At 45.8% G+C, this 23,378-nt stretch overlaps 1 protein-coding gene across 2 annotated transcripts in view; it reads right to left on the bottom strand.

Moving 5' to 3' along the window:
- The window catches only part of WWOX (WW domain containing oxidoreductase), a 915,505-nt gene that overhangs the window by 650,202 nt on the left and 241,925 nt on the right, over positions 1–23,378 (bottom strand). The window contains exon 7 of one of the 2 annotated variants that reach the window (XM_012189589.5): positions 4,116–4,301. The exons of the other annotated variant lie outside the window; for it this stretch is intronic. Coding sequence (XP_012044979.1) covers positions 4,116–4,301 — 186 coding nt within the window. The remainder of the gene's footprint in view (positions 1–4,115; positions 4,302–23,378) is intronic. 2 annotated transcript variants of the gene reach the window in all.

Below are 23,378 nucleotides of genomic sequence, written 5' to 3'. Positions count from 1 at the left end.
GCGCTGCAAGCCGCAAGGCCACACACCTGCCAGCAGTCAGCAGGTGTGAAGATCCTGGTGGAGGACTCCCTCCCTGGAGTCCTGCCAGCGCGCTGACATGCTGGAACACACGCTCTCTTACTTTCACAGTCATTTAGCCCCTACATCACAGGTAGGTAAGTCCACTGAGTTACAACATGCGCATGCAGGGAAGTTATATTATTTCTGAATTGTATTTCAACACAGTGATAAGGTGTTACAGAAGAGCTGTCACACACAAAAGGACTGCTGAGTTAAGGGTACAATGATCAAAGGTGCGGGCCACATCCCAGAGTTCTACATGCTCTGGGAAGAAAAGAACATCAAGGATTTAGACAACATCTAACAGGTACAGGGTGAATACAGCACGCTTCGCTCACCCTCTGCTCTGTTCTCATCGCCCTCCTTAGCATCTTTGCTTAGCCCAGCTCAGGTGTCACTTCTTCCAGGAAGCTCTCCCTGACTAACTCTTCCTTGGCTTGCTATCACAGTGATCCCTTGGGTGGCAGTGAGGGACAGACTGAAAGAAGCCATGCAGAGCAGATGGAAACGAAGTGTCCATTTTCCAGGACCTGGCCCATCGTACTCCTGCTGCTCAAGGGCCTGCCACTCCTGCAACATGACCAGCAAAGCCAGTCAAGCCGCCTTGGCACTCTATGCCTCTGTTCTGACCATACAGACCACTCTCCACCTGCGTCCAGGCCTAGACTATGAATTCCCGAGAGACGGCCAGTCAACTCCTTGCATGTTGCCTACGGCATATGGTGGGGATTAAATACAGTATTAAAAAATTGAACCCACAGTCATGGGTTCGTAATTCTAAATTAAGAGCCAAGTTTTCCTCATCACAAAAAGCTTTGTTCGAGCTTTGTGCGGAAGGCAAGTTTTGCCACTGGGTTCAGATGCTTTATGTTTTCATGAACATTTGCAGGCAGCACTTTCTCATGTTGAGAGTGACTTCCTCGCTTTGGCTTTTCAAGGCTAATGCAGACTTGGGAACACTGGGTTAGATTCAACTCCTAAGAGGAGGCAGGTGTGCCTTCCTAATCCCCAACCTAGAAACGAGGCCAAAACAAAACAAAATCCACCGTGATGAGAAGCTAGATCGAACCCAGGCTGAAGGAAAGTTTCGAGATGGAGAAGCACAGCTATTAACACTAGGTGCTCCCTCTGCTTGCCATCGGCAGAGCCCAAGTTCCTGCCCTGCTGATCCCCTGAGCAGTGCACTCGTTTCTAAGGCCTGATTAGCTTGTATTGACAGTCCTCCAGGGAGCGGGGGAGGGTGGGCAAGCTTTCTGATTCCTCTGAGCTGGGCCCTGCTTCCTGAAAAATGACCACGTTCACCTCTCAGCTCAAGAGGCAGCAAAACAAGTCTGCAAAGGCTGCCTACCCTGTTTTCAAGCTGAAAAATTGACAAAGCCAAACAATAAAGTCTTAATAGAGTTCTCCTCCTTCCGGAACACTGACATGTTAACACTTGCTCTCTGGACATTAACATCTGCTGTTGGAGAAGACCTCTATGTTGTATTTCTCTAAATACTTCTCCTTTATTTTATTTTTTTAAACAGAGGATTTTTAAATAACCCAAGTAACATAATTAGGCTGGATTCTACGGAGACAAAAGCGAGTATGTTCAAAGAATAGGACGGAATTTGCATCCAAGGCTGTGTGTGTGTGCGGCAACTTGGCACTCCACACAGCTGCAGCCGTCTACCGCCCTTCAGCCAGCACTTCACTTTTCATTCTATTTTAATTGGTATCTGGAAAATTTTTCACGGCAAGGAAGTTCTCATTTTCATAGGGTGGATTTGAGGTATGCAGAAACTCGACTCACTTGCTCCGATTCCAGATAAGTAACTAAAATACAGGGACAACTCAGGGAGGCTAATAAATATTTTGCCTTGGGGCAGTCTGGTATAACATTTTCTGCAAACATCGGACTTTATTTTTCCCCTAACAGGGGGTCTTGACTCCAATGGAAAGATTCCGCCAAGGTTTATGGAGGTAATTAGACACCAGCCCTTCCGTTTTATGACACAGTTTTAGGGCTCTGGGTCCTTGAGCAGTGAGTGGGTACTCTCCCAGGTCTGTGCGCCCAGTGTTTGCACTGGCTCTGGGGCGTGGCACATGGGCAATAAACAGACAAGCTTGGGGGTATTAACACTTTGTATAAACACCCTCTAATATGGGCACAAGGTTGTCGGAAAGCAGAAAACCAGTGCCCAGCACCGGACAGGAGTGGGCCTGCTAACACGCGCTTCAGGAAGACCCGGTCTAGAAACTAAAATGGAGTGAACTCAAGAGGCCAAAGCCCCGCCTCCCGATCCATCCAGTAGATGAAATTAAGATTTGGATCTCCACGGCAAGCATGAATTACCCTGCAGTGAAGGGGGAACAGAGAGACCACATGAAATAACCATGTCAGACCCCAACTTAGAAGGGAAGCAGACCACAGACAATCCCACAGACTCGCCCATTAAATGCCCGCTCATTTAAACCCATCCCGGGGTGCCCTCCACATCTGGCGAGAGACGGGGGCCAGCAGGTTTACCCCGCGCTCTCACCCCATCGCCGGCCCCCGCAGGGGCCTCCCCTCATGCGCGAGCAGGGCCACCCCACTTCCAGGAACCTGGTCTGATTTGCAAAGATAAGGATGTCCAGATTTCGTTACCACCTCATTATGAGACGTTCCGTGTCTTTTAACACGGGGGAGGATTATTACTGGCATTTTCCTTTCATTTCGGCCGTCATAAATTTCAAACGGTAAAAGTAAATCTATCTGCAGTGTGTCACTTCGACCATAAGCCCCTGTGTTTGGGAGTGATAAACGGTTCAGGCTAACCCTTGGCTGGTCTCTCTCTTCCAAGTCCCAGGGGTTACATTTTATGGAAGCATGATTAAAAAAAATAAGCTTCATTCTGGGTCACTAAAACATCTCAGGACTTAAGTCGGAGAAGAGGAAGGGGGGAAAAAACAGGCCGTGGCACGTTCTTTTTCTCCAGCTACTCTGCTGGGAGTGAAAGCCCCCATCCACACCGGGAAAATCTCCATAATGTGTATTAGACTCTAGCCTCAGCCGGCAGCTCCCTCATCCTCTCCCAGTACTTCTCCCAGTTGTTTATCCAACTCTAGAAACAAATATGCTGAAAATACGAGGAAATTTTCAAATGCCTTCCTAGCCGACTGAACATTCTCCTAATGGTAATAGAAAAGAATCGCCATCTGATGTTTTAATTGAAATTTTAACCAAAAGAGGCACGGCCAGATTTCTAATATGCTCTAACTGCAGTCCTTTCCTTTCTACAATTACACGGCTAATGTCTGCACTGAGTTCCCTAATTTCTCATTATAAAACAATTGGATTTCATCTCGCAGTCTTTAATTGCATTGTTTCTGCTGCTGGAATAACTGCACATTCTTCTTGGTGAGGTGGTGAGGCTGGTGAATGGCAAATCAATAAAGGTCAGGCATTCAGATTTGATCAATTATTATTCCATCTCAAAGCAAAATCAATCAACGAGGGGCTTGAAGTATAGTTATAAAAACCATCTACCGTGCTGTCTACACTACCCCTAAACAATCACCCACCATCACAACAAATAAATAAAACCTTGATAAGTTCAGGAGCCAGGTTGAGTACACACTTTTTGGAGGAGCACTAATGAAAATTATCTTCAAAAACAGAGGGCTTCCCTGGTGGCTCAGTGGCACAGAATCCACCTGCCGATGTAGGAGACAGGGGTTGGATCCCTGATCCGGGAAGATCCCACGTGCCTTGGGGCAACTAAGCCCGAGCATCGCAACCCTCCAGGATGTGCTCTAGAGCCTGGGAGTCGCAATGACCGAAGCCCGCACGAGGCACGAACCCGGCGTGCTTTGGAGTCCACGAACAAGAGAAGCCGCCGCAACGAGAAGCCCAGGCAAGCAACTGAAAGGAGCTCCCCACCAGAGAAAAGCCCACGCAGCGACAAGCACCCAGCACAGCCCAAAATAAATAAAATTACATATTTTAAAAAAACAAAAAAAGAGCCTGGGGTGGGGACCATTAGCTGGTGAAAGGAAGGGTGCTGTGAAGAGACCGTCCAATTCTGACCCACCTATGGGACTCCGAGGAGACCACGACGACCCGGGCAGGGGCTGAGCGGCACAGGACGTCCTGCAGGAGCTGGACAAGGTAGAAGTGGCCCAGGTGGTTCACCTGGAAGGTGGTCTCCAGGCCATCTTTTGTGAGAGTCCAGGGGAGCCCAAACACAGCTGCGTTGCACACAAGCACGTGAAGTGACCTGAAAAATAAAACCTCCCCGTCTTATGCAGATATAAACACTCTGAAACCAAGGAGATCCATGCTCCCCGCCCCCTGGGAATAACCATCCTTCACTATCTTGCAGATTATAGGCAGCTAGAAATGGGACACCCTGGAATGTCACATCTGAGACAGGTCTGCTGGGGAAGGGCTTCAACTCTCAGTGGGCGACTGTGCTGAGCTGCTGGGGACCACAGGGTTCTAGCATGCGAGACTTTCACTGCCAAAACTGAGACCACATGGGGCAAACTGGGATGACCTGGTCACCCTGCCTGGAATACAGGTTCTACCATCTATTTGAATCTGCGCTTCCTTTACCTACTAAATGATCAGACTTATTTATATTTGAATTATCTTGTACAAAGCTGGTAAGACTATATATTCCTATGCCATGGATATTAAGTTGAAAATACTTAAATCATGTATTAACAATTTCATTATATCATGAAAACTAGAAATATCTACATTACTTCACCCAGTAATCCTACTTCCAAGCAATGGGATACATTGGAGTGGCGGGATTAGGGGTGTTCAAAGGATAGCAACTCATACCTCTAAAGGAAAATACTTCATCATTGATAATGTTTAGAATTTCCACTGAATGATGACAATGTAAAGCAAAGTAACGTTTAGTAGTTTTATTACTGTTATTTTTTCTTCTGTAAGGTATTTATTTTTAATTGGAGGATAATGACAATATTGTACTGGTTCCTGCCATACATCAACGTGAATCAGCCACAGGTTATGCGCATGGCGCCTCGCTCCCACCTCATCCCACAGAGCACAAGGCTGAGCTCCAGGCATTTCACAGCAACTTCCCATTAACCATCCAGTTCACACGTGGGGAGGAACATGCTTCAATGCTACTCTCTCAGTTTGTCCCACCGTCTCCTTCCCTGCTGTGTCCATAGTCTGTGCTCTATGCCCTGCAGATCGATTCATCAGTACCATCTTTCTAGATTCCATCGTTAATAAACAATATTTGCCTTGCTGTTTCTGACCTACTTCACTCTGTCCCCCGTTCTGCCCACACACGGGCAGACGGTCCCCAGAGCCACCCCCTACCCACTCCATATGCCACTGCCCCTGTACTGGATTAAATGGTGGACCCAAAAGATAGGTTCACTAGGAACCTGCGAATGGGACCTTACTGGAGAAAAGGGTCTTTACAAATGTTAATTAAGTTCAGGATCTTGAGCTGAGATCACTCAGGAACAGGGGAAAACTAAACACTGTTGACAAGTGTTCTTACAAGAGAAGAGAAGGGCAGAAGGCACACAGAGAAGACTCTGAAGACAGAGGCCAGAGAGATGCATCTGCAAAGCAAGGGCTGGACGACTGCCCATCGGCACAGAAGCCAGTGAGGGGCGTGGGCGGGACCCTCCCCCAGAGGGGGCAGGAGGGACCAACCCCGCACGCACCTCGGTTTCAGACTTCAGGCCTCCGGAATGGGGATAAATCAAATTCCTGCTTTTCCGTAAACCACCACGTGTACAGTAATTTGTTACAGCAGCCCTAGGAGAAGGCAATGGAAAGCTACTCCAATACTCTTGCCTGGAAAATCCCATGGATGGAGGAGCCTGGTGGGCTGCAGTCTATGGGGTTGCTAGGAGTCGGACACAACTGGGTGACTTCACTTTCACTTTTCACTTTCCTGCATTGGAGAAGGAAATGGCAACCCACTCCAGTGTTCTCGCCTGGAGAATCCCAGGGACAGCGGAGCCTGGTGGGCTGCCGTCTATGGGGTTGCACCGAGTCAGACACGACTGAAGTGACTTAGTAGCAGCAGCAGCAGCAGCAAACTAGTACAGTTTCCAAGATTCATCCTCAAGGGTGAGTAATAATTATAAATATATGAGGTAGAATTATTAAATTGTGTATGAACTAGAAACAACTTAAAATTCAACAGCAGAGATTAATCAGCAATGATTAAGTCAGACATTCCCAAACTTCTCAAGTCAACTGAAAAGGAAGGAAATTAATGTTATATGTCTGATGCATATCCCTCCCTCCCCCATCATAAAAAAAGATTTTCATACATTCAGACAGCAAAACAGGAAGTACAGAAAAATGTCAGCTCTGCATGTGTAGGATATCATTAGACTGCTTACCTCCTATTTTTATGGTTTTTGTTATTGTCCAAATTTTCTTAATATGCATGGAGTTCTTTAAAAAATTACTGAGATGCAATTCAATTCACAAGGCATACAATTTACCCTTCTGAAAGTGTGCAACTCAATGGTTTTTAATATATTCACAATTTGTGCAAGCATCATCACATGTTAATTTTACAACGGTTTCATATCCCCAAAAAGCAACCCATATCCATTAATAGTCACTAACCACTCCCACCCCCAAGACACCGTTAATCTGCTTGCTATCTGATAGATCTGTCTGTCCTGGGAGTTTCATATAAATGGAATCACACAGTGCGTGGTCTTCTGTGGCTGACGTTGCTCATTACACATAAGATTTCCAAGCTTCATCCATGTTGTCGCAGGTTATCAGCTCTTCACCGCTTTCTATGGCCAAAACCTACACTGCATGGCTATATCACACTTTCACTGAACTATCTGTCAGCTGATGGACATTCCAGTTTTTCCCATTTTTTTGCTACTTTGAATATTACTGCTATGAACAGTCATTTACAAGCTATTGTGGAAATATATGTTTTTTATTTCTCTTGAGTATATGTGTAGACACGGAACTGCCGGGTCATATGGTTAATTCCATGCTTAACTTCTTGAGGGATTGTGGGATTGTTTTCCAAAGAGTGGCTGCACCGTTTACATTTCTACCTGCAATACATTGTGATCCCAGCTTCTCCACATTCTTGCCAATATGTGTCATTATCTATTTTTTTAAAAGCCACCTCAGTAAGTATAAAGTGGTGCCTCAGTGTATTTTTATTTGAATTTCTCTAAAGGCTGATGATGCTGAACAAGTTTTTATGTATTTATTGGCAATTTATACTTTTGGAGAAACAACTATTGTCTATTTAGGTGCTGAGCCAATTTTTAATGGAGGTAATTATCTTATTGATTTATAAAAGTTCTTTATATATTTTGGATAAGAGTCTGTTATCAGACAATTTGCAAAATTTCTGTCTCATTCTCTACGTGGTCTTTTCACTTTCCTGATGGTATCACTGACAACACAAAAGTTTTAAATTTTGATGAAACACAATTTATATATATATACATTTGGGGGGGGGCGTCACTTGTGCTTTTGGGCTTATTTTTAAGAAACCACTGCCTAACCCAACATCACGAAAATATACTATCTTTCTTCTAAGTGGTTTATACAGTTTTAGCTCTCACATTTAGGTCTATGACCCATTTGAGCTAATTTGTATAAACAGTGAACATGAGCAATCTAACTTCATTCTGTGGCATGTGAACATCCAATTGTTCTAAGATCATTTGTTGAAAAACTATTCTTTCCCCCACTGAACTGTCTTGGCATTCTTGCTGATAACCAACTGACCACCTGTTAGAGTGTATTTACAGACTCTCGACTCTATCCTATTATCTGTATGCTTATGCTAGGACCACACAGTCTTCATTACTGAAGCTCTGCAGTAAATTTTAAGAGTGGGAAATAGGAGGCCTCCAACTTTGTTCTTTTTGAGGCTTGCATTGGCTATTCAGGGTCCTTTACAGGCATGTATGAAGTTTTAGGATTGGCTTCTCAATTTCTACAAAAATTTCAGCTGCAATGTTGACAGAATTTGCATTGTATTAGTAGGTGAATTTAGGGATTATGTACATCTTAACAATACTGTCTTCTACTCCATGAGTATATTTATAATCATTTAGATCTTTTCTTAAAAAAAGGTATTCATGCAAACCTTATTATCACTGAGCTATGGACATCTCATAGGGAAATTGTTTATTTTTCTCTGTTGTCTGATCTATTTCCAACTTATCACCTACAGAAAATCTCAATGTGGTGATATGGTTGAGATCGCAGGTGTTTGACAGGAAATCATCTGTTTTTCCCAGATGATGCCCACTACAGTTGTCCATTCACAGCCCCTCAACAGCCCAAGTGCTCTTAAGTAAAAGTCAAAGTTGCTCATTCGTATCCAACTCTTGGCGACCCCATGGACTATACAGACCACGGAATTTTCCAGGCCAGGATACTGGTGTGGGTAGCCGTTCCCTTCTCCAGGGCAACTTCCCAACCCAGGGATCAAACCCAGGTCTCCTGCATTGCAGGTGGATTCTTTACCAGCTGAGCCACCAGGGAAGCCCAATTACTCTTTGAAGAGGTGGGCAAAAATGCTTTGAGGTATCTGGTCTACCTACAACATTCAGCACATCCATTTCAACTCAAAGTAGAACTTCCTCATCTGTAGCCAGGATAACCCACGCTTTTAAATAAAGCCATGTACACTAGAAAAAAATCTTGGGAGAAAGGGTGAAAGGGAGAAGTGAATATATGATTTAAATATGCGCTCCTTTCAGGCTGCATCTCAAATATTTGGTCTACTTTTTCAGAGTTGCTGTTTTTTGTTTGTTTGTTTTTTTTTTGAATGTTAAATATGGGTTAAGCACTTACTAAGAGCTTTCTGTACATAAGAACCTTAGATGACATGTGTTATTATCTCCATTTATGGTCAGGAAAAACGTGATTAGAAGCAGATTTCCTATGGCCAGATGAAGTATCAGAAACAGGTAAAATAAATAAAGATGCACATGAGTGAGCGAGAATGAAATATAACATATAACAAGACGAAATTTTAAAAAAATCATCTGACTTCAAGAATACCACGCAAAACTTTCTTTATTAGATAAGCTCCCTAGAACGGCTACAGGGAAGTGCTGTGAGAAATTCTAGCTCAGTCAAGTCATTTGCACTTATGTGCTGAATGAGAACAGTGGCACACACCCCACCCAAAGATGTGACGGGCAAATACCCAGGATCTTGCAAGGCAGACGCCAGGTTCAACGGTCATCACTCCCTTTGTCTCTAGACCCTTCTGTTTTAGCCACAAGAAAAAATAAAACTCTCACAGTTGATTGGTTTTTTTTTTTTTTTTTCCAGAGTTTCCTTATCTTTAAGACAGTCTGGGCATTTGGAGTGCTGGCAGAACATTTCTCAATAACAACACCTCCTGTAGTTACCTCTATCCGTGCCTGCACATTGGCTCACGGAAATGCACACAGCATCAAGCAAAGAAACTTGCTACCTAAGACCTCAGTCTGGACACTGGGCCCACAGAGAATCTGAGAAACCCTTTGCTCTTTCACCAAATTTAAAATACGCTTCATTAATGTTAATTGCACGACACCAGAGGCAAAATACATACTGTGTACCTAAAGCTTGTCCCCTCTATTAATTAAAAACAGGCTTATGGAATATGAAACTATAAAGTGCTAGAATTCTTTTTTAATTGTAAAGACACTTAATTGGCTTGTACAAAAGGAAAAGAATTCCTTTCACCTCACTTTAATGAGGTTTTTATTATTCAAATGGCACATTTTCCTCAGTTTTGACTAAAAGCCACTGCGATTCAAAAGGTTCTGAGATGATGAATATTTACAGACTATCAAAAGGAAAGTTCAAACTAGAAAGACAGAATGAAAACAAAAATAGTATCATTCCAATTCCAGAGTTGATGCCATTAGTCAGCATTTTGAAGGACTGATTTTTCCCGCCTTCTTTGATGGGCTCCAGTCTGCAAGGGGTGGGTGAGAGCCTGAAGGGCTGTCCTCTGTGTGTACAGAACTGGAGCTCCCAATGCAGGGGATGCTGGATGTTCTCTGCAGTTAGGGTACGCCCATGGGGAAAGCGCCTCCATTTCTCTGGGGGTTCTCCGAGCACACTGTTGGGAAAGTGACAATCCCATCCTCCAGGGACAATACGTGCCTTGAACCACGGAAGTACTGCCCCATGGTAAACAGAGTGGAGTTCCAGAGATGTGTCAGTGGGCATGGCTGCTTGTCATCAATGGGAATGGCCATGGACCAAGGCTTCTAGCCAGAGTAGCCCTAAGTGAGACTTCCTACTGGAAGGAGCAGTGAATGCTGACAATAAACAGAAAGGAGTCGGAGCCCAAGGGCTTTAGACAGCTGATCTCCACATTGTCTTCCTGCTCTCCTCCTCCTACGAATCAGTGACATTAAACATTATTTAATTGCAGGTGTGCAGCCCTCAAGCATGTTATTCACTGAGGATCCCCTGTCTTTCTGGCCTCTTCAATCTCTCTGTTGACTCATTCTTGCTGCCCATCAGGCTAAACAGATTGCTCAGACCAACAATTAGGAGAAAAATCAGGAAAGAAAATGGTTAAGAAAATGAACGAAAGGAAGTCAGATGGAAGAGAGAGGCTGGAGAGAGAAAGAAATGCCTATTTGACATTGGGGCTTTTTCAAGTTGCACGAAGCCTCTCTCTTCCCATTTAGAGACCATGGTTTTGAAATATTTGTCTCCGTTCAGAATCTCCTCCCTGGTCTGAATCTCTCATCACTAAGGTGACTGATTTCTGACCCACTGCTGCCCAGAATCTCTCAAAGAGGCCTGGGGAGCAATGGCTTCTGGATCCCGACACCCAGAGACCTCCCCTCTGTTGAAACTGGATGTCTCTGTTGCAAGGGCCCCGGCTCCTCCCTGGTTCTGGTCCTCTTGGCCACCTCGGATTCTAAGACACGGTGTATCCTCGGACCTCATCTTCATGCCACCGCTGCCTCACCTGCTGCCTCCTCCAGACCTTCCTCTTCACCCAGAGCTCCACCTCCAACCGCCTTTGATTCAGTCTAAACTCTCGTCCTGACAGCAATTTCACACAGGCTGGGACTCCAAACAACACTGCTAGGAAGGTGGGCCTCATGCCGACAGCACCAGGCCGCCATCCCTCCCAAGCTCCGGAACCTCACCTGCACCCACCCTAATCCTCAGCTCTGCATCTCCTCTCCCCAAGTCCTCCCCACTTTCCTGACTTCCATATTTCCGCAAAGGGTGATACTCTCTAGCCAGTCACCTGACGATGAGAACGAGGAGAAGCCAGTAACTGTAGAGCCTTCAGCTACTATTAGTATTTGTCCAATCCTCTTCCTTGCCAATGGAGCAGAAGTGTGATAGTCTGTCTAGATCTCATTTATGGGCCCCCGCTGTACCCATTGCCAGCAGCCAAAAGCACTGACTTGTTCAGAAAATCACCCCAGAGGGATGGGTGCCCTCACACCTGGAAAGTCATGTCCCACACCCAGATGTCCTCCTAACAAAGACGACCAATTCTGGGATCCATTCTCCAGAGCTCCCTTTGGGTCAGTCTCCACCTATATACAACCTGTTTCCTTCATTCTCCTTCTCATTCCCCCAGTAAACCATGTGAGCAAACACCCCTGTCCCAAGTCTGATCTCCAGGGACCTCAAGCTCAGACAACCTCTGTTATTCCTGTTTCTGCCTCTGTCGCCTTTAGCTCTAGTTACCGCAAAAGCCCACACCAAGTCTTGCCAACACCTTTGGCTTTTTTGCTTTGTTTTTGTTTAGTCACTAAGTCATGTCCGACTGTTTTGTGACCCCATGGACTACAGCCTAGCAGGCTCCTTTGCATGTGGGATTTTTCAGGCAAGAATACTGGAGGGGGTTGCCACTTCTTCATCCAAGCCAGGGCTTGAACCACATCTCCAGCACTGTAGGTGGACTGTCTTACTGTGAGCTACCAGGGAGGCCCTAATACCTTCGACTTCTCTCTTACTTGACCCATCATGAATACTGGGGCCAAATGAAACACATTCTAACAGTCAATCCGAGAAACTGATGAAGACATTTTAAAAATGCATAAAACTAGCTTACCGATCACCAGTATGAGACATAATGTGTTAAACTCTACCAGGAGCAAAAATTTAAAGGAGATATCTTCTACCTTCAGAATTAGCAGGTTTTCATAGTATTATTCTATTTTCATTACGTTGTATAAAGTTGGTGGGAATATACATTGCTGCAACCGGATATGCTTTCTGTTCAGCCAATATGTTTGTGGTAATTTATTACAATAGCAAGAGAAAGCTAATAGAGTGCGGTAATAAACATTTGCTGTTTGGAGTCACTAAGTTTTGGGGGTAATTTAAGAGCAACAGATAACTAATACATGCATTATGCTACGTGAGAGAGGCTAGACTCAAAGAGCTAAATATGGAATGCTTCAATTTAAATAACATTCCAGAAAATGCAAAACTCTAGGGACAGAAAAAAAATAAAAAAATTCAATGGTTGCCAGGGGCTGGGTGTAAGGGGTGAGAATTACTTCACAGGGACACGGGGACAATTGAGAGGGTAAATGAACTGCTCCATATCCTGACTGTGTGACTCCATGACTCTGTGTGTGTTTGTGTGTGTGTGTACTCACTGAACCACACAACAAAAAGGGTGAATTTTGGCCTCCCTAAAATACACCGAAACAGTACAGCGGAGGAAAACCACAGCGTGCTGCGTGTTCCTCACGGCTCTGCCCACACCCCTGGGGTGAGTGGCCTGTGCACACCAGCTGCACACTCGGGCCCCAGCTATCTCTGGATCTCTGGGGCCATTTGCAGAGCGCCGAGCACCTGGGAGGCGACGACCAGAAAACCAGTGAGCCTAACGGAAGTCAAGCACACTTGCTTCTCAAGTGCCCTGGGCTTCACGGCCCTTCCCAGGAACCAAGCTCCCAAGCATGCTGACCACTGGGGGCCAAGAACCCATCAGCATCCTCCATGGGCACCCACTGCCAGGCTCAACAGTGCCGACTCTCGGGAAGGCTCACAAGCAACTGGCGACAACCGAAGCCCAGGCATTTCACAGAACCTGGAACATCAGCTTCCGAGGGGCAGCATCCCCCAGGAAGCCTGGCCTACAGTTCTGCCTGGGCCTTGTCCATTCCTGCACTACATAACATTTTCCACCAGAGGCCACAATTGGTGAGGACATCTGTTATCTCTTCCTGGAGACAACTGTCAACAACCAGGAGGTCTTTGTTCTCAGGGTCTTGCAATGCGGTGAGAAGGAAGCCTGGTGTACACACCAGAATGCATACGCCTGAATCAATGCCATTTCACCAATGCCATTGTGTCTACAAGCCATGACGCACCCACACTTTACAACAGATTATGACATCAGAGATGGCAGAAGAAAGCTCGGGAAAGTGGGTTTACTCTAGTTGATTAATAAGGAGAGTTGCTTACGCTTTAGAGATAAGACCCAACTGGTTTTGTCTCAAGAAACCTAAGAATTAGATAACATAATTCCAAATCTGAGAAACGAGAAGGGCATTTGAGAAGAGCCTGAGACCCCAGCAGCAGTCCAGTGGGCTGAGGCCCTAACTTCCACTACAGGTGGCCTGGGTTTGATCTCTGGTCAAGGAACTAAGATATCAAAGATGCCAGAACAACAACAAGAACAGGACCAGGTTAGAAATTAAATTTGGAGAAGCCTGGAAGGGAACAGAAAGAGAGATAAGACCCAGAGAACCAGAGGGCACTGCCTGAGAGAGAGAAGTAAGCCCTCTAAAAAATAATAATAGATAAATAAAAATAAAATGGAAAGAACCTGAGAGAAGCCATCACGGGGCTGAGTTACAGTGAAGATTTGTAAATTGAATTGTAACACGTGCCCCCAAAATGAGGCAGACTCTCACAGGTTAAATAAACACCCCGCAGACTGTTAACACAACCGTGCCTTTGGGGGACTCCAGTTCAGACACAGCAGAAGAATGAGCTAAGTGGAACGTTATGTAAAGGGAAATTCTTTTCAGTTCCTCCTTGAAACAGAAGGGCACACCATCTGGGGCATCTCTCCAGTGAGCTGCAGGAATTCATACTATTTGGAAATACTCTGAAATTCAAGAGAGAGGGCCTGAGGATGCAAAATCCCGAAAGTAACCGTTCATCAGTTTGACCTGGTGTTCAGCTGTCCTTTTCTTCCAGAAAAGGAAGAGGAAAAAAGAAATTACTATAGAATTGCAAGGTGGATCCTTGCTTCAGAAACAAGGGCCGGTTTATTTTGAGCTCCCGGATGGCAGCATAAAAGTGACCAGAGCAGTTCTCTGTGCAACTACACCAACCCAGGGAAGGTGCCTCAGTCTTCACCAAGAGACCCGCCAAGACCTCAACTGCCCAAACTGCGGCGTTCGTGCCCCTAGTAAAATTCAGAATGATTTCAGGTGGAACATAGCAAACTTTTAAAAATGTTTATTTACTGGAATGCACTAGAAAATATATGTATATCATCAGCTTCTCAAATGCACGAGGAAATAAAAGGAAATGATAAGGACTTCGCTGGTGGTCCAATGGCTAGGACTCCCCACTCCCAACGCTGGGGGCACGGGTTCAATCCCTGGTCAGGGAACCAGATCCCACACGCTGCAACTAGGCTGTATATTGTAATGAAATACCCCACATGGTACAACTAAGACCCGGTACAACCAAATAAATAAACAATATTTCTTTAAAAAATAAAGACTTCCCTGGTGGCTCAGATGCTAAATTAGCGTCTGCCTGCAATATGGGAGACCCGAGTTCGATCCCTGGGTCGGGAAGATCCTCTGGAGAAGGAAATGGCAACTAACTCCGTTACCCTTGCCTGGAAAATCCCATGGACAGAGGAGCCTGGTATGCTACAGTCCATGGGGTCGCAAAGAGTTGGATATAACTGAGCAACTTCACTTTTAAAAAATAATACTTACCTTGCTTGATAGCTGTGAGAATTAGAAAAAAATGCAAAATGCCCAGCACCAGCCATGAGAAAGAGGGTACCTGAAGCAGGCTATTTTTTTTTTTTTTCAGCTGCCTGTTTTCTGGACCTTGGGCTACACTTTGGGGATGTAACATCCAACAATAATGTAGAGACATGAGATATCTGTATAGTTGTCTCTACATTTAGAAAATACCTATATATCGTTTCCTATGCCCTTACTCAATATCTCTGGGAGACAAGACCCAGAATAAATATGAATGGAAATAAAGCAAGTAAAATAGGAGACATATAAACATATGAACTCAGCATCAGCTCAGGTAGTCAGTGACCATCTAGCTGCTGTGCTGCTAAATGTTAAAGGACTTACATGCTTCAAGACACTGAAGGACATCATCAAATATTAAAATAATTAACCCAGAGTGGATTCTGCTGTCAAGATAACCGAGCGGAAATAATCTGAACCAATCGGCAGGAAAAGAGCCGGTGGGTGGCAGGATGCTTCCCCAGGGATCATCAGGGATTTTTCGTTTTCTGCACCATTTACAACTTCTTACAGTGAGTTCCAGAACATCAGTACACACACTTAACAGGAAATGGCAACACTCTTGTTTTTGTTGTCTCTTTAAGTTTCTGCCTCCTTTTCATTATCTTGAGTATATTTTCCCATCTTCACCCATGCAATCGCAGGGGCACACTTTCACCCTCACTGATTCTGAAGTGGGGGGAGAGATGTGCAACAGGGATACACACACTGCCCTGCTCAGCTGCGTCTGACTCTCTGCGACCCCATGGACTATACACCATCAGGTTCCTCTGTCTGTGGGATTTCCTAGGCAAGAGTACTGGAGTGGGTTTCCATTTCCTTCTCCAGGGGATCCCCTCCCAATCCAGGGACAGAACCTTCTGTGTTTCCTGCATTGCAGGCGGATTCTTTACTCTTGAGCCATAGGGGAAGCCCCACAGTCTCTTCAGAGAGGGCTTTCTAGAAAAAAAAAAAAAAAGCATCAATTGGCTAATTATACCACCAAGTACTCTTGCCTAGAAAATCCCATGGATGGAGGAGCCTGGAAGGCTGCAATCCATGGGGTCGCTAAGAGTCGGACATGACTGAGCGACTTCGCTTTCACTTTGCACTTTTTATGCATTGGAGAAGGCAATGGCAACCCACTCCAGTGTTCTTGCCTGGAGAATCCCAGGAAGCCTGGTGGGCTGCCATCTATGGGGTCGCACAGAGTCGGACATGACTGAAGTGACTTAGCAGAATGGCACTTAATTCAATTTGTTTATTTCTACTTTCATCTCTATTGCCCTGGGAACCTGACCTAAGAAAACACTGCTACAATTTACATCAGAGAATGTTTTGCCTATGGCCTCTTCTAGGAGTTTATGCCGTCATGTTTTTATATTGAAGTCTTTAAGGCGAGGCATTATTTTGAGGTCGTTTCCCTATATGACCCATAGTTCCTCATACACAACATGGAAAAAGTCACCACACAGACTAGAAACTCCTGAAGGGCTGAGCCGGCATCTGATCAGCCCTGTATTGCAACACTCCGTACCATGCCTGACACACCGGAAGGTTCCTGAATTGCAGAATCCTTCAAAAGTAGGTATCACCGTGAGAGCTCTCCGCACCTTTGCTCACACGTATTAAGCTCACTGTCACTTGGTTTTTAAAGCACTGAATGCATGTAGTCTGTACTGTGTCTTTTTTTTCCAAACCCAAAGAGTCTCTTTATCAGCATAATCCACGACACAATCATTTATGCGCCACTTTCCTAATTCTTCTCCAATTTATGGAACACTTGCATGTACTATTTTTTTTTAATACACTGTAAACCAACTCATCTGTATTTCTCAGGCTTATACATTGCAAAAATACCAGCTAAGTCAGTTGCTTCTCTGGTTTGGGCTTTTAAACTTTGTTATGTGTTAAGATAAATACAGGATTGTCCATCTGAGATACGGCCATCACCGACTCAGTGGACACGAGTCTGAGCGAGGTCCGGTGGATGGAGAGGGACAGGGAGGCCTGGCATGCTCCGGTCCCCAGGGTCGCAGAGAGTCGGACACGACTGAGTGACCAAACAACAACAATCTCCCATATAAGCAGTGCAGCGTGAATTTCAGTAAACTCTGCTCTGTAGCTCACAGAGCTCACATGCAACAAGGCTGCCCAGCAGTGGGGGTTATTAAATGACACCTGTCCCTAAGAAATCAGAATTATCCAGGAAACTGAGGGAGGGATCAGAGCCGGCAGTGAGTCACATGTTATGCCAATGGAGCACTGACTGAGTCTTACAGCTGAGAACACTGTCTCCTTTACGCCTTCTCTGTGGGATGGTCCTTACCGCCACAGCACACAGTGTCTGCTCACGCAGAGGGGGTCCTGGCATTTGTTGACAGCACCTCTTTGGTAGCTCAGCCGGTAAAGAATCAGCCTGCAATACGGAGGACCTGGGTTCGATCCTTGGGTTGAGAAGATCCCCAGGAGAAGGGAAAAGCTTACCCGCTCCAGTATTCTGGCCTGGAGAATTAATTCCATGGACAGTACAGTCCATGGGGCCACAAACAGCTGAACACAACTGAGCGACTTTCACTTTCACCAGTAAACTAACCACTGGGCTTCCTCTCCAAGTCAGATACATCCCTCTAAGGATTCTACTCAGCTGATAAGCGGGGAAAATAAAGGCAACACAGAAGTAACTAGCCTTTCTGGAAATGCATTAGCATTCCTTCAAATTTAAATTATATTTTACGGACATGAATGCCATATTGAGCATTACAAAGTCATTATTTACAGACCTCTACAATATTGTGGAGGCATATATTCTGCTGATAAAAAAAAAAATCATGGGAATATTCATCTCTTATGTATTTATAGAAGAGCTCCAGGTACCAGGTGATGATTTCACTACCATTATGCAGACAGCTTATTTTAAAAATATCTTCTGCAGTTACAGTGGAGGGAGGAAGTGATATGGGGTGGCAGAGGTGGGCTTACATGGACAAAAGGAAAAAAAGAAAAAATTACCTGGGGAGTGTGCTGCAGCATGCGGTCAAGTCACTCAAACCATGAGAATGCCTCATGCATTTTGTACATCTCCACGCCAATGAGGGCTCTTTCCTCTGTTTTGCCTAGAGATATATGGAGCTGTAACAGAGTGCAGAACGCCCCTGACAGCCATGTGCTGCCATTCAGACCTGAAAGATTCCATGTTATGATAAAAATTAATGTACTCTGACACCCTCTGGGACTCCCTGGGCCCTGGGAGCAGCTAATGAAGAAATACAACCTTGCCAGGGAACAGCACCAGCAGCCCAGAGTCGAGGATTAATTCAGACGGGGTAGCTGTGTGGCCCCCTCTGTCATCGGCTGTAAAGCAAGTGGACTCTGGTGCCAAAGGCGAGCCAGCTCTGATTGGTTAGAATTATTCCCTGGGTCGCGGGAGGTCAAATCAACAAAGAGCTTTACGAAATAATTGAGCCCAAGTTGGATTCGGCCTGTCACTCTGTGCTAACGCCCTCTTCTTAAACCAGACAAGGGTCACTCAGCCTCTTGTTGGCCATGAAGGTGTGCTCTAGGAAACTGCTCCCCAGGAGACCTGGTTCCTTAGTGATTACCAGACCACTGGGCATGCCCCAGGGGACATGCATTCAAGAGGGGCTCAGAAAGGGTCTTGGGAGGAACTCTGTTCCCCAAAGAGAGGTCTCACTGTCCCCGCCAGCCTACCTTCGGACACCTTCAGCCTCCGAGTATCACAGGATCTTCCTGGGGGGCGGGGGGTTCAGAATGAAGAATAAGGTTCACAGCAACATCACGGACAGTAGCCAGAAAGTGGGCGTAACCCAAAGGGCCATCCACCGACAAACGGAGTGTGGTCTCCCCATATGGTGGAGCACTACTCAGCCGTGAAGGCGCAAGACTGATCCATCCTGACTGGAAGGAGCCAGTCACGGAACACAACACACTGGGGTTCCTTCATACGAATCTGCAGAACAGGCCAAGCGGGAGGGACGGGCAGCGGAGTGGCCGTCAAAGGCTGGAGGGGGTTGGGCGGGAGGAAGGAAGGGGAATGACGTTCAACGGTCCGGGGAAGAGGTTTCTTTTCGAATGGGAATATACTGAAAACCACTGGCCTGTATACTTCAAAGCAGCGTGAAGTGTGTAAATTAAACATAAATTAAAAATAAAGCCAGCTCCCTGAGCTCTGAGAAGACTGCTCTACATTCTCAGGGTGACTTAAGTGACCTCTGGCTTCTTCCTCCTCCCCCAGTAGGGGCAGCTGCGGTTCACAGACCCCAGCCCGTCCACCTCTTTCCTACAAGTCCCTCATGGATGGAAACTGGGACTCAAGCTAGACAGAGTCAGTCCAGAGAAAATAAGGGTGCGGTTTTTTTTTTTTTTTTTCCAGACAACTGCTAGGTTACACAGCTATGTGGGTTTAGTCTGTGACATTATTTCAGCCTATTATTAGAATTTTACCATGTCAAGCTGAATTTATTTCTCACCATGTGAATTTTAGCCATTTGTTAAAAGATTAGGTGGAAATTTTTAAAAAATCTGTTTCATTCCTTGACATATTATTCACTATACTTTCTCTAACCTAAGGTATTATTTTGCTAATTTACTATTTCCACTAAATGACCATGGAAAACCTTGGGGAATGAGACATTTTTTCAAAAATATTTAAAATATAGATTTATACACATGCATGTTTAATGTTTCTCATATAGAATGCCTATAATTCTACTGGAAGTTAAAAAAAAACCAGAGGGTAATATTCTAAAATACGGACAGTAGTGATAATAGAGGGGCAGTCACAGCGTATTCATGGATGTTTATGTCACCTCAGATTTGCATCAAACTAATCTGGGAAGAAGGGGCTATAGACTGACAAAACTAACCGTATGCTGATTATTTACAGAAGATGGTGAAAGACTTGGGAAGGTCCATCTTACCTCTTCTCTTTTTGTGTGTACTTGAAAATCTCCCGGGGAAAAATATTTCAAGAAATAAAGACAAACTAATGGAGGGCCAGGAAAACGTACAATTTTCATGTTCTTTTTATGCTCATCCTTCTTTTCCCCTAATATTCTACAAGAGGCATGCACCATCTTGGTGGCCATAGAACTTGTATAAAATAACATTTATATAGAATACCAAAAGAAAGACCCACAAAATAGCAATAAGAAGTAGCTTTAACATCTGCCTAAAAAAAAAAAATCATAAAGACAGCTGAGTTGAGTTCAGTCGCTCAGTCGTGTCCAACTCTTTGTGACCCCGTGGACTGCAGTACGTTAAAACGAAACAGAAGGCCAATGTGACTGCATCAAGAACTATGCCCCGTGAAAGGCAAGACAGGAAGCCACTGGCTGGCCCAGGGGCTACTGAATAGCAAGCCCATGCTTCCAACAGGACAGGGGAGGACGAGCTCTAAAGGAATCAGAAGTGGACCTGATGCAGCACACCTCTGAGCTTGGAAAACCCGCCCACAGGGTGACGGGAAAGGAACGTCAGCTTGGTCTGAGACACCTGAGCGCAGACAGGCCTGAGGAGCCCAGGACTGAAATCTCTTTGGTGCCCAGGTCTTTAAAGGTCATAGGGAGGTCTTGGCTAAGATTAATGTGAAGTCTTCCCCTATACAGGGGAGGAGGCACCACACAGGTCCTGCTTCCTGCATCCGAACAGAGTCAGAAAAGTTCCAGAAAGACTAGGAGAGTCACGGGCTGCAGCAGTGGTTCTGCTACTGAAAAGACCCAAGAGGAGCCTAGGGCCCCATCACTCAAGACACAGACTGACTCAGGAAGTGATGGCCAGGCAAAGGCGGGGCCCGCCTGACCCCCAGTCCAGTGCTCAGCCCCCGCCCACTGCTCAGCTACTCAGAGAGGAGCCTAGGGCCCCACCACTCAAGACACAGACTGACCCAGGAAGTGATGGCCAGGCAAAGGCGGGGCCCCCCTGACCCACAGTCCAGTGCTCAGCCCCCACCCACTACTCAGCGCAACACAACGCTTCCACGCCAATCACCCACCAAGAAGTGGATTCTCCTCTCCGTGGCTGTGATGGGCTCAGGCGACAGGACAAAGCAACTGAAAAAAGAACTTCCCTGACTAATAGAGATATTATACATTTTAAAACATTTTGACTGCAATTAAATAGATGCAAGCTTTACAAATAATACTTTGGGTCTTAACGGCGTTGCCTAGAGTCTGACCAAGAGATGAGAATTACATGTCACTTTTCTGGAGGGTAACCTGATGTCACAGACCAGTGGTATTCAAAGATACTCATGTGCTTTGACCCGGGTGCTGCTCTTCCAAGAACTGATCTTAAGAAAACAAGAGATCCAAAAAGAAGCTCATGCAGGCAAGCTTCAGAGTTCCAACAGCGATAACATATAGAAGCAACCTAGCATATGAGAATTTAAGACTGGTTAAATACTCTGACCTCTATGAAGGGGACTACCGGATTCCACCTCGTTCCACACAGAGCCACTCTGGGAACACAGGGGCATGCTCTTGGGAGTCTGCTGACCTGAGACATCTAGGCACTGTTGTGCTTTTAGCCAGACACACTCGGCCAAGGTCCACCTCCCAAACCTCTATCATCGGTGGACTCGCACTTCTTGTACCCACTACCGGTACCTCTGAGACCACCTTCTTCTCCGTTCAGTTTCTGGTTATCAACTACTCCTTAATGTCAGCTCAAATACCTGTTTGATTATGAGTCGGTGACTGGACGGTAACAACATTTGAAGCCTAGAAGGGAGACTGAAGAACTCGCCGCTAATTGAGAGGCTCCGTGTGTATTTTTCGGGATGACGAGATATTGAGGGCTTTCTCACAAAGTGAAGAAAACCAGTGACTCACAATATTAAGAGCACAGTGCAGCGACAGGCGGATCAACTAAAAATATCACCTTCCTCGGGGATTCTCAGGTGGCCGCCACAGTGCAGCGCTGGTGATGTATCGCAAACGTATATTCAAGGTTTTAGGCTGACAAGAACTAGCTTCTCAACAATTTACTGGGGGTGGGAGGGAGAAGGGAGAAAGACGGTCCCTGGTTATTAAAATGCAATTTCAGTGTGGTTTAAACAAAGCTTCCCAACATGTCAGTTATGTAAGAGGAGAATTCCAATGTGCCAACAGGCGTGGTCAGAAGGTATCAGGAGGAACACCGAGCTGGATTCGCCAGCCAAGCTGGAAAATACAATTTTAAACCAACCACAGACACTGTGACACGTTTTTTTTCTGAGTCTTACATAATCCAAGAGTTCTCCGAGAGGCACCAGACATTAACCTTAACATCACGAGTTTCCTGTGTCCATGCTTGTACGGGTCTGAGAACAGCTTGGCCACGCGGCTCAAGCCTACACCTGGTTAGAAGGGCAGCTGTATTTTCTGTACCTGAAATAACTATTACGCAAAATTACTTTACAATTTGTTTCCCAGGATGTTCTAACATACAACCTCCATACCACCCAAGGAGGTACCAAGGCAAGACCTTCAAACGGCTAAGAACTGGTGCCTTAAAATCAAAGTTCAGGTCACCAGCGCAACAGTGAGTTTCCACTTCTGGCTGCACTTCTTCCCCTCCTTCCTGTCTTTCCTCCCTCCCTCCCTCACCCTCGCCCACCCACCCATCCATCCTCTCCCTTTCTGGAGCTTATGCTATGGCAGTAAGGTAAGTAACACTCGCAAAGGAGGAGGATGCTGACAACAAAAATGATGTTACGATCTGAAATGCATTGCATCTTTACCAGGTACTCAGGTACCACATTTCACGAACACTTTGTCATTCAAACCTTTCAACCACCCCGCAAGGGCACTCCCGTCACCTCCACTTTTACTGATGAAGAAACTGAGGATCAGAGAGATGACGGAGTGTGCCAAGGTCACCATGTTAGTAAGGTGTGGAACAGGGCCTCCGAGCTAAGACAAAGATCAATTAGCCAGGGTCTCTGCTTCTCGGGGGCTCAGCCTAACAAAGAAAAATCAATACAGGAAAAAGCGTCCCCAGAGTACTCCATGCCCGATGCTCCACAAGTGACTCATCGATCCAATGACAGCGTGGACTTATGAGGAGGGAAAGCGAGGCCCCACAGAGAATGCGGCAATCCGCCAGCGAGCAGGGCAGGGCAGGCGGGAGGCAGTGGCACAGGCCCTGAGTCAGGAGGCGGAACCTATAACCACCCCTGGCTTCCCAGGTGGCTCGGTGGTAAGGAATCTGCCTGCAATGCCGGAGACCTGGAATCGATCCCTGGGTCAGGAAGATCCCCTGGAGAAGGAAATGGCAACCCACTCCAGAATTCTTGCCTGGGAAATCCCATAGACAGAGGAGCCTGGAAGGCTATAGTCCATGGGGTCACAAAG

The sequence above is a fragment of the Ovis aries genome, chromosome 14, assembly GCF_016772045.2.
Source record: "Ovis aries strain OAR_USU_Benz2616 breed Rambouillet chromosome 14, ARS-UI_Ramb_v3.0, whole genome shotgun sequence".
Classification (NCBI taxonomy): Eukaryota; Metazoa; Chordata; class Mammalia; order Artiodactyla; family Bovidae; genus Ovis; species Ovis aries.
The sequence above is the reverse complement of the archived record's forward strand: the minus strand, read 5'-3'. Positions and strand labels throughout refer to the sequence as shown.